Source organism: Alosa alosa, chromosome 23, assembly GCF_017589495.1.
Source record: "Alosa alosa isolate M-15738 ecotype Scorff River chromosome 23, AALO_Geno_1.1, whole genome shotgun sequence".
Classification (NCBI taxonomy): Eukaryota; Metazoa; Chordata; class Actinopteri; order Clupeiformes; family Clupeidae; genus Alosa; species Alosa alosa.
Window position 1 is genome coordinate 24,336,647 of NC_063211.1, and position 16,865 is coordinate 24,353,511.

The 16,865-nt window shown below is 44.5% G+C and overlaps 1 protein-coding gene across 1 annotated transcript in view; it reads right to left on the reverse strand.

The window, feature by feature from the left end:
* fn1b (fibronectin 1b) overlaps positions 1-16,335 on the reverse strand; it is a 34,721-nt gene extending 18,386 nt beyond the window's left edge. The window contains 22 exon segments of the mRNA XM_048235304.1: positions 89-352; positions 854-1,132; positions 2,198-2,398; positions 2,682-2,771; positions 3,011-3,139; positions 3,444-3,626; positions 3,980-4,148; positions 5,451-5,572; positions 6,834-6,971; positions 7,880-8,008; positions 8,471-8,626; positions 11,060-11,219; positions 11,221-11,237; positions 11,517-11,699; positions 12,003-12,191; positions 12,418-12,570; positions 13,627-13,764; positions 14,170-14,301; positions 14,385-14,522; positions 14,876-15,001; positions 15,562-15,687; positions 16,001-16,335. Coding sequence (XP_048091261.1) covers positions 89-352; positions 854-1,132; positions 2,198-2,398; positions 2,682-2,771; positions 3,011-3,139; positions 3,444-3,626; positions 3,980-4,148; positions 5,451-5,572; positions 6,834-6,971; positions 7,880-8,008; positions 8,471-8,626; positions 11,060-11,219; positions 11,221-11,237; positions 11,517-11,699; positions 12,003-12,191; positions 12,418-12,570; positions 13,627-13,764; positions 14,170-14,301; positions 14,385-14,522; positions 14,876-15,001; positions 15,562-15,687; positions 16,001-16,154 — 3,376 coding nt within the window. The 5' untranslated portion in view covers positions 16,155-16,335.
* Between the last annotated feature and the right edge of the window lie 530 nt (positions 16,336-16,865).

Below are 16,865 nucleotides of genomic sequence, written 5' to 3' on the forward strand. Positions count from 1 at the left end.
TGGGAAAGCAATGCTTGAACACAATCTGAAGATGATTCAAGATTTCAGATAGTCTGAAACGTCGTAAGATCTGAATGGTGCTACTCACTGGTGCTGAAGATGCTCTCCACGCCCTCGCTGAGAGTGTTGCCCTGCTCCGAGTGCAGGCGCACCGTGTAGTCGGTGTCGGGCTTCAGGTTGGACAGCCGGTACTGGGTCACGTCGCTGGGGATGCGCTGCTGCTTGGGGCTGGAGCCCTCGATGGTCAGGAAGAGCCGGTAGCCCGTGACGGTGGCACGTGGGGCGGACCAGATGAGCAGGGCACTCTTCTCGGTGATGTCGTCGAAGCGCAGGCTGGTGGGGGAATCAGGCTCTGGAGGGGCAGGCAGACAGTCAAGGGGCTTAGAGGAGGGCACTGAAGAGTATATAGTGCTATAATGTGTGTGTGTGTGTGTGTAATGTGTGTGTGTGTGTGATGCAAACGCAAATGCGACCAGACAGAACAGGCAGAACAGGCCGATTTCCTCTCATTCTCCTTCACTGAGCCAGTGAATTGGAGGAAATTGTGGTCTCGAAATCAAGTACAACAAACCTCACGGCTGCTGTGTACTCAGACTCAGCCTAGCCAAGAAATGCAGAAGAATAACAAGCAGCCTAGCCGCTAGAAAACACATATTTTAAGTCTGTGTGTGTGTGTGTGTGTGTGTGTGTGTGTGTGTGTGTGTGTGTGTGTGTGTGTGTGTGCGTGTTTGTTTTGTGTGGGTATAGGTGCGTGTGTGTGTCAAAAGAGTATACTTGTGTTTAATGTGTGAGTAACTGTCTGATAAAAATAGAGTGTGTGTGTGTGTGTGTGTGTGTGTGTGTGACTGCTCACTTGTGGCCTGCTCTCCAACCAGTGGCTGGCTCTCCACTCCTCCATTGATGGTGTAGATGAAGAAGCGATAGATCGTGCCGGGCTGCAGGTGAGTGATCTCGGCATAAGCATTGTGGGTAACGGGCAACTGCAGAGGCCTCTGGGTAGTGCCGTCAGGGCTAACAGGGGTAAAGGCCACGCGGTATCCGGACACCTCGGTCGGGGGACCCGTCCATGTGATGGAGATCTTCATGTCAGACACGTCAAAGAACTGGAGGTCTGTGGGAGCCTGCACTTCCTCTGTAGACAGGAAGTAGTAATGAGTGATGAGAGAATAATGGGTGAAAGCAAATGTCTGTGTAGAACACCACAGAGCAGTTGTGAGGCTAACAGAAATAAGGGATAAGAAGAAAACACAAAATAAATGAAAAGGAAACAGCATAGGAGAATATTGGTGATTGAGAGAAAAAAAGAAAGAAAGAAAGGAAGAAAGAGAATAAGGCAGAATATAGACAGAAAATGAAAGAAAGAAAGAAAACATGTCAACATAGAGCAAAGAGGAAAAGAAATAGACAAATGGTGAGGAAGAATGAGAGAAAGAAAGAGGAAGTTCATATAAACATTGATACAGCAAGAAGAAGCCAGCTGGCAGGATTCAGTAGAAAGTAAGAGCTCAACTCTCCAACCTGTCCCTATAAGGATGTCCTGGCCCTGGACTCGCACTAAATCTCCCACTGCAAGCCGCACTTTCATAATGTCACAGAGCTCTTACATAAACCTTTCCAGAGCTAATCTGCTACAGGGAGAAAGCTAGGCGCCTTCCATCCAAAAGGTTCCTCCAAGTAAAGTATTCAGAACTGGGCTTCATTCACTAATTTGTTACAATGTGTACACTTCAAGTGCAGCCCTAATCCCTAAGTACGGTGGCTCCTGAATGCAGTGATATTGCAGTGTTTCTGTATTTGCAGTGCGTTTGCATATTTGGTTGTGTTTAATGCATTCGCAGCATTTCCTAAAGTTGGAATTGACGTAGATGTTTTCATAATTTGTAAGTGTTTTTTTCACTTTAGGGCCACCATGCTGATGGCCTTTCCAGACCGTTTCCAAAACAGAAGGTCAAAGTCTTTTAGTCACTGCTATGGCATCCGCAATGTGCCTCTAAAAAGTAAAATGTTAAAGTAAATAAGTCTAATTCATTGAGTGTATAAGTTTGTATGGGTGTAACTAAGTAGGTAAATATGTGCATGTAATTCAGTAAGTAAGATAAACTACAAACCTCGCTCTCCATTGAATTGAATGAGTCATTGTTACAGAATATCTAGTTTGTAGCAGTTAAGTGTAAAGTCTGTGAAAATGGTGGCTTACCAGAAGTGGGCTCTCCAGCAGTGGTCACCTGAACGAACACAGGCTCGCTCTCCATGTCGTCCTCGACAGCATAGATGCTGATGTTGTACAGGACACCGGGCAAAAGGTCACCCAGGGTCACCCTGGTAGCGTCGTCGGGAAGGGTTAGCTCAGTGGATGGTGTGAATCCCTCAATGGATGGTTTGTAGACCACACGGTAACCTTTAACACACACACACAAACAAAAACACAGAATGATTCATTATTTTCACACTTGCTTTGCATTCCCCTCATCCAAACATGTTTTCTAAGAGCCTTAATGTGAAAACAATAAAACTACTAGTTAAATTATTTTTCTCACTCATCAGTTTCAATAACAATTTGTGTCTAATGTGCAAACAAAGAATTCAAAGAGACGGTGTACAGCTGCACAGACTGAGACAACAAAGAGCCTTTCTGTTTATCTAACTGCATCCGGCAAGGGCGAAAGTTGTAGGCTACATACCAGTGATAGGAGCTTGGGGCTTGGTCCAGCTGATGACAATGGCCGTCTCTCCAACGTCATTGATAGAGTGCTCAGCTGGGGCATCAGGAGCTGTACAGGTGTGAGAGCCAACAGTCAGTAATGCAACCTCATAATCTGAGCAGTTCACTATGATCCAGCAGCTCTCCCCCCGAAGACATAGCCAGCACAAGCTCTCCAACAAATCTCTCGGATAATTCATCCTAGCTCAAAACACCGGTTTCTAGTAAGAGTTCTGCAACATGACTGGAACAAAGATGTGTTTTGATGTTTGCCAGATGTCGACGTCATATGGCTGGGCGTAGACTCACCGGTGGTCTGGGTGGTGGTGAGGATGAGAGTGGGTTCACCCCCGGGCGAGATCTCATGCACACGCACGTTGTAACGGCGACCAGGCAGAAGGTCGTTGATGGTCACTGAGTTCTGTGTGTTGGGGAGGTCTGCAGATGGAACGATATCAGTTATATCGTTATTAACGACTTTTTCACTCAGTGGCAATGCATCTCAGACTGTTCCTCACCGTACACTTGCCTGTCTAACTTTAAGGTCACATGCAGTCCATGAGGCATACTATGAGGCAAGAGATTGTATATATAATATATTGTATATATAAGAGATTGTCATATTCAACTTTAAGCTAACTAAATGTACGAGTTAACATTTACAAACAGACACAGCTGAGGTATATTGTTGTTGTTGTTGCTGTTTGTTGAAAACAACTTAGCATTAGGAAGCACCACCTACCGAGAGTCATGGGTGTGGAGCCGTCCTCCGTGAGCTCATACTCCACCCTGAAGCCAGAGATGGTGTCGGAGGCAGAGACCCAGGAGATGACGAAGCTGTTGGAGGTGATCTCAGTCACGGACTCCGAGATGTCCACCACATCTGGAGAGGTTGGTTGTCTGGTCTCTCCCTCAGCCGTGTTCACTGGAGAAGGAGAGAAGAAGTGGTGAGGGGGGGAGGTGCAATGATGAAGAGACAAGACCCGACCACAGAAAAGGAAGGAAAGGATAGATAGGCAAGAAGAAGAGAGGAAAGAGGAGAGTGAGGAAAGAGAAGAAGTGAAAGATGAAATAAGAAGACAAGAAAGGTGAGGACAGAAGAGGAGAGAAAAGGCTATGTTGCGATGAGAGCAATGTTGAGAAGGACGAAGATGAGTGGGTTTAGTGTGAGGAGAGGCAACTGGAGCAGGACAACACCCATCATCAGTATAGAGGGGAGGAGAAGAGAGCTGTGGACAGGAGGGGGAGTGATGGACAGGAGTGAAATGGACTACTCACAGGTGCCGTAGGTGGTGGTGAAGTCGAAGCGGGTGACCTCGCGGCCTCCCTGCCGCAGGATGCTGAGGAGCTGACCCTCGTAGGTGAGGCCGGGCTTCAGGCCAGAGATGGTGTACGAGTTCAGGTGTCCGGGGATCTTAGCCTCCCTCCATGGCCTGTGGGTGTTTTTCTGTAGACAACAACATAGTGGTCCAGGTATCAACAACTCTAGAGAGCACACAGTGTAGGGGAGCAGAATCGGCGTTCCATACAACACAACTGGAGTGCCCACGAAGACCCATGGTCAGATCTGATCAGGACTCATGTGCCCCCTCCACATTCCAAATCTCTCTCCTACTCATTGCAAGTCTATTATTCCCTGTCCTCTCAATAAAGGGCCAAATCATTACAAAAATATATAATAGTATTATAAATCAAATGACTAATAAAACAGTCTGCTCTGTGCTATGGGCGAAATTGGCTGCCTTGACATACAATTACAGATGCTCATTGGTAAAACTGGTAAAGATGGTGAAACAACACACAACTTTATTATGTTTACATGCCAATGGGGTGAGGTCATATAAAATTATGCTTTTTTTTGCAAGGAGAGCTTTAATGGTCCTCTTGGCATCGCAGAGGTGGAAACTTTCATGCTGGCATTCAAGAGGAGAAAAAAACACACCTTTCATAACCATGGGGAGGAGGAAAAGAAAGAGAGAGAGAGAGAGAGAGAGTGGGAGACAGACTACAGCAGATGTTACAGAGTGAGAAAAGAGAGGATGAAAGAGTCAGACAGAAAAAACGAGTGCAGGAGACCTATGGCCATTCCCCTTGGACTATGCAAATAAACAACCAGAGGTGTTACTGAGGGAAAACCTGCCCGTGAAATCACACACCGACCACTTCAGAGTCCGTGTGCTTGAGCGCAATTACCCGAAGCATTTCCTACATTTTGACTTAACTTAAACAGCCCTTCAGAGCGAGAGAGCTCAAAGGACCATTCACATCTTTACTGCACGATTTCCAATTTTAACGTGCAAACACGAAACATTCAATTAATACAGGAAAGTGTGTTGGAACTGTTGGGGACGGCTGACCTCAAATGGACACTCTGTCATGACCATAAAGCATGTTTACCGTGCATGCCACCCTCAAGTTCAAGGACTTCAGCCTGTTTGTGTGTGCTTGGCTGGAGCCAATTCTGTCCTGTTCCCTTGCCTTGCGCAAACTTTCCAGTTAATGTTTGGAGAGTCTATGTAAAAGATCATGTCTTTGCCTACTAAGTTTTTTAATTAACAGAAAGTGGCGTGTATACTGGAAATACAAACACACTGAAATGTGTAAAAGTTGTAAAACTCAACATTCTTTCTCCAAATATCAATCTTAGGGTTAGATAGATCTATCTTATTATCTAGGCCTATAATGCAAATAACAAATTAATCATTTGTATACACACGTGACCAACAGTAGTGGAGGGAGAGGCACTCACCACTCTCCACTTGAGGATGTACTGGATGATGTGTGCTGAGGGGGGTGGGTTCCACTGGATGGGGTGGGAGTCGGGCTGCGTGCCGGCCTCTGTGATGATCACCCTCACTGGCCCCTGGCCACCTGATGGAACAGGAGATTAGCCTTGTAGTACACAGGAGGTTTGTTTACATTTCACACGTATGTACTACACTCTGCAGGATTTGGAAATGCAAGAGGCTTGTATACAGTGCTTGAGCTCCGATTTATATGAAGTGTCCTTAAACTAATAGCCTGCTGTAAAATTACACTGATGGCTGATCCTAATACTGAACCAACCTTAAGCACCAACTACTCTGGTAATCACATATGCCATATAAAAATTGTGTATATCATGTTAGTCATTTTCAAGTGTATTGTAGTTCAGGCCACTTGAAAGTATGAATGTGCAGAGCTCTAGTCTAAATGCTGGGATGATGGAATGTGCACTAGCACACTAAGGTGTGCAGAATAAAATTACCCTTCAAATGAAAAATAAATAAATAACAGGAGGGGGAAAAAATTCCAGTTGGAAGAACATTTTGACCCGGCAAGACGAGCCCAGGAAGGGAATGAGCTTGAGTCAGCGCCGCGGAGGAGCTTTTTTTGATTCGGCTCAATTCGCAACCCAAGAGAGGAGACCATCCCGGTCTGATCCCTGTGTTAAATCTCACACCAGGACTTGATGTTTTGCTGTCCTTAAATCTCCTTTTGTCCCAGACTGGCCCGGGGAGCAGCTGTTGGCAATTTGCTCAAGCCACAAGGCTTCTTTGACACAAGCCCCTGGTCTGAGAGATATCTCACACCTTCCACACTAGTGCTGGATGGGGGATTCATTACAATTATATTACAGAGACTTCCTGTTAGAGTTAGAGAGGATAGACCTTCTCTAAGGTATGGCCTAAATTAATCCTAAACCAGTAAAATTCCTCAAAAAGTGTCCAGGCCAGTCATATGAATTTTATTTTAGTTTATTTTTACTTTGCTAATATGCTTGCACTGGAGCTAGAGATGTGGGAGCTGCTATCGACGCACACCCAACTCCATCTGGTTAACATCAAAGTACGGCACCCTGACACACACACACACACACACACAGGGTTGATGGTAACCCCCATTTCAATTCAAAACACCCCTGAATAGCATGTAATGAAGGGGCTGGGGTTTAGCTAGTGTGAAAGGAGAACGTCCTGGAGAAAAATAAACATTGCATGACTCACAGAAAATCCTTTTTTTGCCTTCCATTACTGTCTCTCAGCCTAGCCACAACAAGCTTTGTCCCCCAGTCAGTAGCTTTCAAACATATTTGTATGTTTGCGGGGCTATCAGACAAGCAAATCCTGAAAAAGCAAAGCGATGTTCTCACCTGACTGCAGAGGTTCACAGGCGTGCTCTCCGAGGCCGTTGCCATGGCAGGAGCACCTGTAACGAGCTCCATGCATGACTTTGTCCCAGGAGTCTCCGATCTGGTAGTAGACTTTGGTCTCAGGCTCCTGACACTGGTCTGGGTTTGAAGAGAGAAATAGCCAAGTGAATAAGAATCTAGAACATTTTGTTCTAGATGTGGTTCTGGATGTAATTACAGAGGGTACAAGGTTATGTCATGGTATTATGACTTAATGTTTATATATGTGTTCCATAGCATCTTGGTGTTTGTTTGTGTGTGTGTGTGTGTGTGTGTGTGTGTGTGTGTGTGTGTTTATCTTTACGCTTTTGCATGTCTATGGGTGTGGCCAAGGGGATAAGGTGTTTTTTCTTTGGCCTAGAGCCACCACATCCTTCCTAGCCTAGAAATCTAGACGCGCCCCTAGCGGCAGCAAATGTAAAAACAGGGCTAGTCTAGCAACTCTCCGATGGCTTGTGAGCTCCAGAAATCGAAACTTAATCAGGACATTGAAATCGTGTATAGAGTCGTTTGGTGGGCTTAACATAATGATTGATGGCAGAGTTGCAACGTTTGGCTTGAATTCCCTGCTACTTGAAAACAAATATCCTATTGCGTCCTATTGCGTGCAGAGGGAATTTGAAAGACAACTGATTATCCTGCCCCTCGGACTGATCACTGCGAACGGTGAGTGCCCAGACCCTACATTTTAATGTGGGTCTGGCTCGCCAGGCTACATCCTTCCCCATTCCCCATGCAGTTTCCCAAACGCAAATGCAACCAGACAGAACAGGCAGAACAGGCCGATTTCCTCTCATTCTCCTTCACTGAGCCAGTGAATTGGAGGAAATTGTGGTCTCAAAATCAAGTACAACAAACCTCACGGCTGCTGTGTACTCAGACTCAGCCTAGCCAAGAAATGCAGAAGAATAACAAGCAGCCTAGCCGCTAGAAAACACATATTTTAAGTCTGTGTGTGTGTGTGTGTGTGTGTGTGTGTGTGTGTGTGTGTTAGGTGATCTACGTACCGATGGCATCGCACTTCCAACGGCCCCTCCCCTGGCCAAAGCAGGTGCAGTTCATCATGTAACCTTCATTGTGGCGCTTGCTGAACTGCTGGTTCACGTCATAAGTGTTGCTGTCAACAATGCACTGATCTGGATGGGAGACGATCAACAGAAAACAGCATTACTGGCCAGCTTACAGTAGAATTATCAGTAATAGATTATATAAATGAGATGCATAGCATTCCACACTTCCAATCACAGAAGTTGAAAGGCAACAACTGAAGAGCGCAAGAACAATTGCAATTAAATGAATAAGTCTGAATATTTCCCCATAGTAAGTGAACAAGTGCACAACAAGTCAACATACAGTTACTGTATAAGAAAGTATTGGTGCTATAAGTTAAACTTAGTTAGTTAGTGTGTGCTTCACCTCACTGTGTGCTCATTGTGTGCTTGACCTCACTGTGTGTTCGCTGTGTGCTCTGTGTGTTCACTAATTCACGGGTGGGAAAACTGCAGAGACCAAATTCCTTGTATACGTAAGTATACTTGGCCTATAAACCTGATTTTATATTTACATATACATAAATATAGGAGTATGGGTGAAAGTACCTCTGAGCTGAGAGTAGGCCGTGCAGCTCCATTCACCGCGGCCATTGCCCAGACACGTGCAGCGCATCATGTGACCCAGGACGTCGTGGCGCTTGTCCCACTCGTCGCCCATGCGGTACATGATGCCATCGCTGGTGGTGCACACCTCCTCGTGGGCTGTGGAGCGACACCACTCAATTCAGCTTCAGAGTGTTCAACAATGTCAATAAGAAAGACATGCTGCACACAGTCTCCAATTTAGCCTTTATTAGATGCCACATTAGATTTCAAAAGTGTGCGATAAAGTGTAAAAGGGTAAATGTATAAATTTAGCAAAAGATGGAATTCTTCATAAAAATGTGCAAGTTTGTATTCTTGGTATGCTTGTTGCAGGCCATAAAACCATCGCACAAGTGGCAACATTTCAGAAGTTTGGACCAATAGGGGTAATACCAGTGAAATGACTGACAAGCTGTCAAAGGTTAAACTGGAAGATACAAAAGTAGCTAGCTACCCTTCACATTAGATTAGATTAGATAGATAGATAGATAGATAGATAGATAGATAGATAGATAGATAGATAGATAGGGTAACACTTTATTTTAATGTGTCACTGTTACAGTGTACCTACCTAATTAGGTACAGTGGTACAACATGTGTAACAACATGTACTATCAGGTACTATCATTGTACTTTCATTATGTATTTGTGGGTACCTACATATAGTTGTTACATTGTAATACTGAGTGCTTTTACAAAACTTTGCCAATTTGCCTAAATTTTCATCAGAGGCAAAGAGCTGACCTGAGACCTGCTGGATGGGGTAAATCTGGTCATGATAGATTTGATAGACAAACCATTCTTAGCTCCAGTAAAGGCCTCATTGTCTTCAGTGTACATGTAACAGCTGTGCTGCCAACAACCTTGTACATATGACATGTATGTTGTGTCTTTGATGTAGTGAATTAGTAGACCTGTTCCAAGACATTGAAGACATAACATACATGTCATATGTACATGTAAGTAATTAACTGGTACAATTAATAGGTTTATTCCACTGTACCAGAGTAACAAGATTGTAGCAGCACAGCTGTTACATGTACACTGAAGACAATGAGGCCTTGACTGGAGCTAAGCATGCTTTGTATATCAAATCTATCATGACCAGATTTACCCCATCCAGCAGGTCTCAGGTCAGCTCTTTGCCTCTGATGAAAATTTAGGCAAATTGGCAAAGTTTTGTAAAAGCACTCAGTATTACAATGTAACAACTATATGTAGGTACCCACAAATACGTAATGAAAGTACAATGATAGTATCTGATAGTACATGTTGTTACACAGGTTGTACCACTGTACCTAATTAGGTAGGTACACTGTAACAACGACACATTAAAATAAAGTGTTACCATAGATGGATACTTTATTGATCCTCAAGGGGAAATTCAAGTCAAGGGGAAATTCAAGATTAGATTCGGATTAGATTAGATTAGATTCAACTTTATTGTCATTGTGCAGAGTGCAAGTACAAAGACAACAAAATGCAGTTTGCGTCTAACCAGAAGTGCAAAAATGTGAGGGGAAATCAATGTCTGAGTTCATGTGCTAAACTTTGTTGCTAGTCACATTAAGCTGTAATAATGTGCAAAGGCTCTGATATTCTGAGTATGTATGTCCACTGAGCCAATGTCAAAGTTAAATATAGTTATTAAATACATGATGATTTGGTTGTATGCATTTGCATGACATTGACATTGTGAAAGTGTGAGTGTCAAACTACCTTATTACCAATGTTACTCCTGTGTATATAACATGTGAACTAGGAGCCTTGTCTATCTGGAACAGAGCCAGAGTGTGTGTGTGTGTGTGTGTGTGTGTGTGTGTGTGTGTGTGTGCGTGTGTGTGTGTGTGTGTGTGTGTGTGTGTGTGTGTGTGTGTGTATGTGTGTGTGCAGCGTCCTAAAGAGTTGGCATCCCTCAGGACTCCAGCGCTACCACAAATCAAACGCTCGTTAAGGTGAATCATTACAGGCTCTTAAACAGGCCCACTGGCTTTAATGGCTGCGTGGGTCTGAGCTCATATCCCTGGCCGTGACACTCAGCTGCCTTTACGGTCAGGGCCGCCCTGTCACTGAAAACCCCATTAAAAAGCATGCAAACTGCGCAGACTGGCCATCCACTGCACTGGTAGGGTCTACTCCACAGCCTTTAAGCATTCATCAGAGCTACAGAACTGTTACAGAACTGTAAACAGCAATAAAAATACAACAGCAATTGGTTTGTGAATTGCTTTTGGATATGTCTTTCAATGGGATTTGACTCACCAACCATTTTTATGCACTGGCTGCTTAGTGACTAGAAATGAATGAATAGCACCATTTTAAAAATGGCAAATGGCATCATTTAACAAGTCCTGAGGTTATTCTTAAAGGAAATTCCTGTCCAATCCATAATTAGCATTTTAGCTACAAAAACATACCTTTTGGCAGTTCATTTCATAGGAAATCAACCAACTAGTTCTTAGCATTTAGGCTACTGGCATCACCTCTAAATCACACAGCAGAAAGGTCACAGTCACTCATACTCAGCCACAGATGGAAGGCATGACTCACCAGCCATGGGACAGAACCCAAACTTCTGCTCGCCGTCGTAATTGGTGGTGGTGCCGCACCACTTCATGCCGTCGCGGCGGCCGTCCGCAGTGCAGTCGGTGTAGTTTCGGCCGTTGTAGATGAAGGGGAACTGGCAGAGAGCGCCGTTGGAGTTACCCCCGACGGGTGGCCACCACAGCTGGAAGACAAGATGGCAACATATAGCTTATCAGCATAACAAACCTTTCTATCCATGCTTAATACAGCAGATGAACCGATCATGTCTGATCACGACGGTGTAAGACAAAGAATCCATTTCTGTGTTATTGAATTGAAGAACAGTGCCATAGAAGTGAAGTTAGAACCTGATAACATGTCATGAGATCATTCTTTATTTTTATATCCGTTGCTTGAAGTCAACACCATTACTGTACGAAGGCAGTCTGGTTTCTGTAGGTAATTCAGTAGAGGTCCTCACCTGTCTTCTCAGTGCAGAAGGAGTACTGGGCATCGGTGTCGTAGTCGGAGGAGGTGCTGCACCACAGCTGACCGTCAGAGCGGCCCTCAGAGGTGCACGAGTAGTAGGTCCTTCCATTGAACACGAAGGGGAAGGCGCAGGGCTTACCGTCCGAGTTCCCGCCGTACACTTGAGACTGGCCCTCTGTGAAATAACAAGGCACACAAGAGGGAGACACTTTCAAAATGGCGTCCTAGAAAAGAAACTCACCGCTTCTTGTCTCCCTTGGTGAAAATCTTCACTTCAGACACCAAAAGTGATATGTATATCATGCTACTATAGTAAATTACTACTATACTACTTAACTACATTACTTTATGAGGAAGAATCCTCCTTGACTACAACACACTTATGTTTCCCATATTTTCCCTAAACTGCCAAGGACATTTTGACTGCTTAATACTACATTTCCCAGGCTTCCTTGTCTCTCTCCTATGCAGCACCTACCCCACTCCTCACAGCTGACTCCGTTGCCCAGGCACGTGCACAGCATCTGCTTGCTGCCCTGGGTCCTGATCCAGCGCATGCCCACGGAGTAGGTGACCCCCGACTGGGATGTGCATGTGCCCTCGATGGGAACTTCAGGCAGGGCGTTGGGCTGGTACACGACTGGGCCCACTCGGGTCACTGTGCCAGCTGAGCCAGATGAGCGACAGACACGAGGAGGAAAGAAGCATTATCAGTTAGAGTAAGTAAGGTCAGTAAGCTAAGTAAGGTTACAGTTAGCATAACAGTATACAGTGTCAGAAACCACACTGTTTGAAACCTACTGTTGGGATAACGGACCCGACTAAACAGCTCTGACAGCCATTGTGGAGGGTTTGTCTGATTAGATTGCGTTCCCAAAGTGTCTGGAACTCACCGGTAGCTTGACCAGTGGTGTGCCTCTCACACTTCCACTCGCCGCGGCCATTTCCAGTGCACAGACACTGCAGGGTGTGTCCACGGGCATCTGTCTTGGTCCAGGTGTCTCCGATGCGGTAGGAGGTTTTTGTGTCCTGGTCATTGCAACGGTCTGAGCAAACAGAGAGGACGTTGCCAATCTTAATCAGGACACAACACTAATAATTGCATCACGGTTACATTTCATGATGTCAAGAAGATGAAATGTCTCTAGAATTTCCAAAATGTGATGAGATGTTGAAGCTGTAGTTACAGCAAATACAAATGTATTATTAAAATTGCAAAACTATTTCAAATAAACATATTTTCACTCATTTTAACTCATGTTCAAGGCCCCATTGAAAGCCTTTTTCCCTTTTCTTTTCTGCCTCCAGTCTTTCCAGATTTAACTATCAGAACATGACGTTTACAGCTGCAAACAGGAACGGTTTTAGGAAGCTTGCCATGCACTTAATGGCGTCTCCTCTCCCTCTCCTCTCCTCCGATAATGATAATCGTTCAGCGTCCATGCTGTCATTTTCCACTTCACGCTCCAGCCTCATACAGCTGTGCTGATGATGTCACAAGGGCGTAACACCTGCATGCTTGCAGGATAATGCAAGGGACCTGGCTATAGTATTGTGTCAACACAATGCATTTGATTGCTGTTCTCGTCAAGAATTTGACCCATTTAACTTCAACTAACAACCACTGTTTTTCAAACGCTTCTGAAACAGAGGCTTAGAAGGCACACCACTATCTATACTCTATAAATAGACTGACTGACTATTATACTATTTTATGTCTATGTATTGTCAAGCCAAGGAGACAGACTCCAGGCCTTAAAAGGCCATTCTGACCCAGTGGTTTTGCTCTATGAAAGGGGGTCTGTTCCCCCAGCCCAGGTGGAGAGCTGCATTTGCCCACTGGGGTTAGGCTGTAATAGCATATAACAACTTGATGAGAAACAGGATCGCCCTGCTGCTTGAGCACAGCACAGCACCACCTCACATTTAAGAGCCTGTGGTTTTGGGGAGAGAGTGGGGGGAGACCTGACCTCATTCATATTTTCTCTCTGACTGCTCTGAGATCAGATGTCACTGGACTGGAATTGAAAATTCTACATGCAAAAATGATGGCAGCTGTGGATCAACCAATCAGATGGAAAATCACTGGATCTGAGTCTTACTTCTGGAAGTGCAGGTGATGCGGCCGTTGCCCTCTCCGAGGCAAGTGCAGTCCACTACCATCCAGCCCTGGTAAGGTTTTTCCCAAGTCTCACCAACCACATAGGAGGATCCCGCAGCATTGTCATAGCAACGTTCCGCTGTAGAATAACCAGAGGTTTAGAGTTCCAGTAACAAACTCACACTGAAAACGGTCCCAGAACAGGATGACCAAATATTGAAAATCTGTTAGCATTTCAATTTATCACTTGTGGGCTACAGGTTTGTTGACACAGGGGTAGTGTCACATACTGTACATTACCGTTACTGCAGTCAAATCAATGTTCAACCAGAGACTAAAAAGACAACTGGACCAACACATTTGTTTGACAACTTGAACTTGGTTTGCTGTGAATCACTGTCCTGTAGCCTAATATTTGTTCGGCAATGGCGAATTGCTTACCTCGGAGAAAAACCTGGTGAACTTTAGTCCTTCTGTTGAGTTTGCTTCACAATTTGGGTGCAGTTATTCACTCAAAGCAGAATTGTTTGAAAGTATGGCTCACCCACTGGTTTGCAGGTCCATTCTCCCTTTCCATTGCCGAGGCAAACGCACTCCAGCATGTAGTTTCCAGTGTCGTGTGGCCTTCTCCAAGTGTCACCAATCTTATACGAGTTCCCTCCTTCATGGCAACGGTCTGAGAAGCGTCAATACTCGTTAATAGCATATCCTTCAACCCCACTGTATGCAACAAGTAACCAAAATGGTTGTAGAACTCACTGGCTATTGTGCAGCTGATTTTGCCCCTTCCGGAACCGATACATGTGCAGTCCCAGATCATGCCATCCTTGGGACGCTCGTACGTCTCTCCGACTTGGTAAGTCCGCATGTTAATTTTGTCATAACAAGTCTCTTCAGCTGCAGGGGGCATAGGAAGATAGATCAGACGGCATACGCACATTTAACGTACGTTACGTACGTATATTACGTACGGATCCCATACGGAATTGTAGCGCGCACCCACCGCAGTGGAGCGCACAAATACACTCATTCCCCCAATTAGTTCGTGCTCCAGTGTGAAGACCTCTAAATTAATATCAATGACTGAAATGAGAAATTAGCCCCCCAATCATGTTTCACCACGGTAAAGTAAGTCATTTCATCAATGTATGTAGTGAGTGTGAGTTAGAAGGCGAGACGATGACCACAAATAATTAGCGGAGGTGAGATGAACACGGACGGGCTACAGCAGGACATATAGGTTGCCTCACCTGCGGGCTTGGATACGCATTTAATTCCTGCAGCACCCTCACAAGTGCAGAGCAGTGTGCTGCCCAGATATGTCCGCTCCCATTGGTCGTTTAATCTATAAACACGACCGCTATCCGTGCATTGGGCTATAGGGAAAAGGTGAATGCACACAATAAACTTCTTCACCGTTTATTCGGACGAGCTTGAATAGTACAGCGATTAGCTTCATAACCAATGCTCATTTGAATAGCCTACGTACGACACAAAAAGGCTAATTAAATTCGAATTACTATAGACAATTGTGTTACATTAAGATCTACAACTGCATAATATACAACAATCTATGCAGAGCTTTTAAACTTATCCAAACAAATGAAACACACAAGGTCATGGTTAGTCATCCAAATGAGAGTATTTATAACAGGAGGGGGACATTTCTAGTCTGGCTATCACCAGACCAAGCTCAATCTTTTATGAAATCGCCGGCAGATCGGGCTGGGTTTACCCAGGAATTACTTAAAAGAAAAAACATCTGACTTTTAAAACGTCCAATTTGCATGTCTTTCAATTACATACTATCCAGCTATCACAACTGTGTTATATTTTTCATTCGTAACTATTTTCAGTGTAATGTTTTTTTTTTGTGGGTTTCTGAAATGTGAGATGAACACGGACGGGCTACAGCAGGACATACAGGTTGCCTCACCTGCGGGCTTGGATACGCATTTAATTCCTGCAGCACCCTCACAAGTGCAGAGCAGTGTGCTGCCCAGATATGTCCGCTCCCATTGGTCGTTTAATCTATAAACACGACCGCTATCCGTGCATTGGGCTATAGGGAAAAGGTGAATGCACACAATAAACGTCTTCACCGTTTATTCGGACGAGCTTGAATAGTACAGCGATTAGCTTCATAACCAATGCTCATTTGGATAGCCTACGTACGACACAAAAAGGCTAATTAAATTCGAATTACTATAGACAATTGTGTTACATTAAGATCTACAACTGCATAATATACAACAATCTACATATTAAATGTAGGCTATGCTAATTTTAAGAATCCTGAATCTGCCTAAATTACACTCGGATGCCAATGGTTATTATGTCTTTCACGGATTCTCACATAACACAGACCAACTTACATGAGGAGTAGGGAACGGTCGACGGGTCATCCATCTCGGGGATAACTTGTTGCTGGGTCGTTCTTTTTGCTCGTTCCGAAGTCTTGGGCAGACAATGGACCGCTGTGCCTATGCACAGCGCCACCAATAGTCCTGTCACAGGACCCCTCGTCATTTTCTTCAATTTATAAGTGACTTCGTTTACTTGAATTTACTCTCCACTATTTCTGTTCAAATGTGCTGGACCGGAGGAAAGAATGTAATGGAGGCTTTGTCAAATGGTGGCCCCGGTTTATCCCCCTGCTGCCTTCTCTTGGCTCCTCAACCTCCACCAGACTGCAGCCGTATTAGGTCGAGTGAATAGCTGGAAGGCGCTTTTATTTGGCTCTCTGGACGCGCGGATGGAGAGGGGCCGTCCCACAACCCACGCTTTGGTGTGCGTCAGTCTCACTAACCTGACTCTTCCTCGCAGGGGGTCGAGGAACACCTCTTACTGGATGTGCATAGGATACTGATCATTACTGTAAGTGAATTGGAAGCAGCGATACTTTTAACAGTTTAACAGTTGTAATGAAGAAATTACATTTGTGTTTATGAATCATGTAAGACATCAGTAGAAGTATTATTGACCAACACTAATAACAGATGTTATAAATATTGCACTTTAAATGGTATCCAGTACAATTGTCTTGTGGCAGACAATCTTCCTCTTATGATAAAAAAGAGGGCTTAAGAATGAAGTAAAATGTACAATTAGGTGTTTCAAGGTAGAGACGTGAATGTAGATTTAGGGCACGCATAAAATTTAAAAACTAGAACTAAAAACGATTTTCCTGTCTGATACATAAATCTGAGAGATGAGCTGATTAAAGAGAAGAAGCTAATT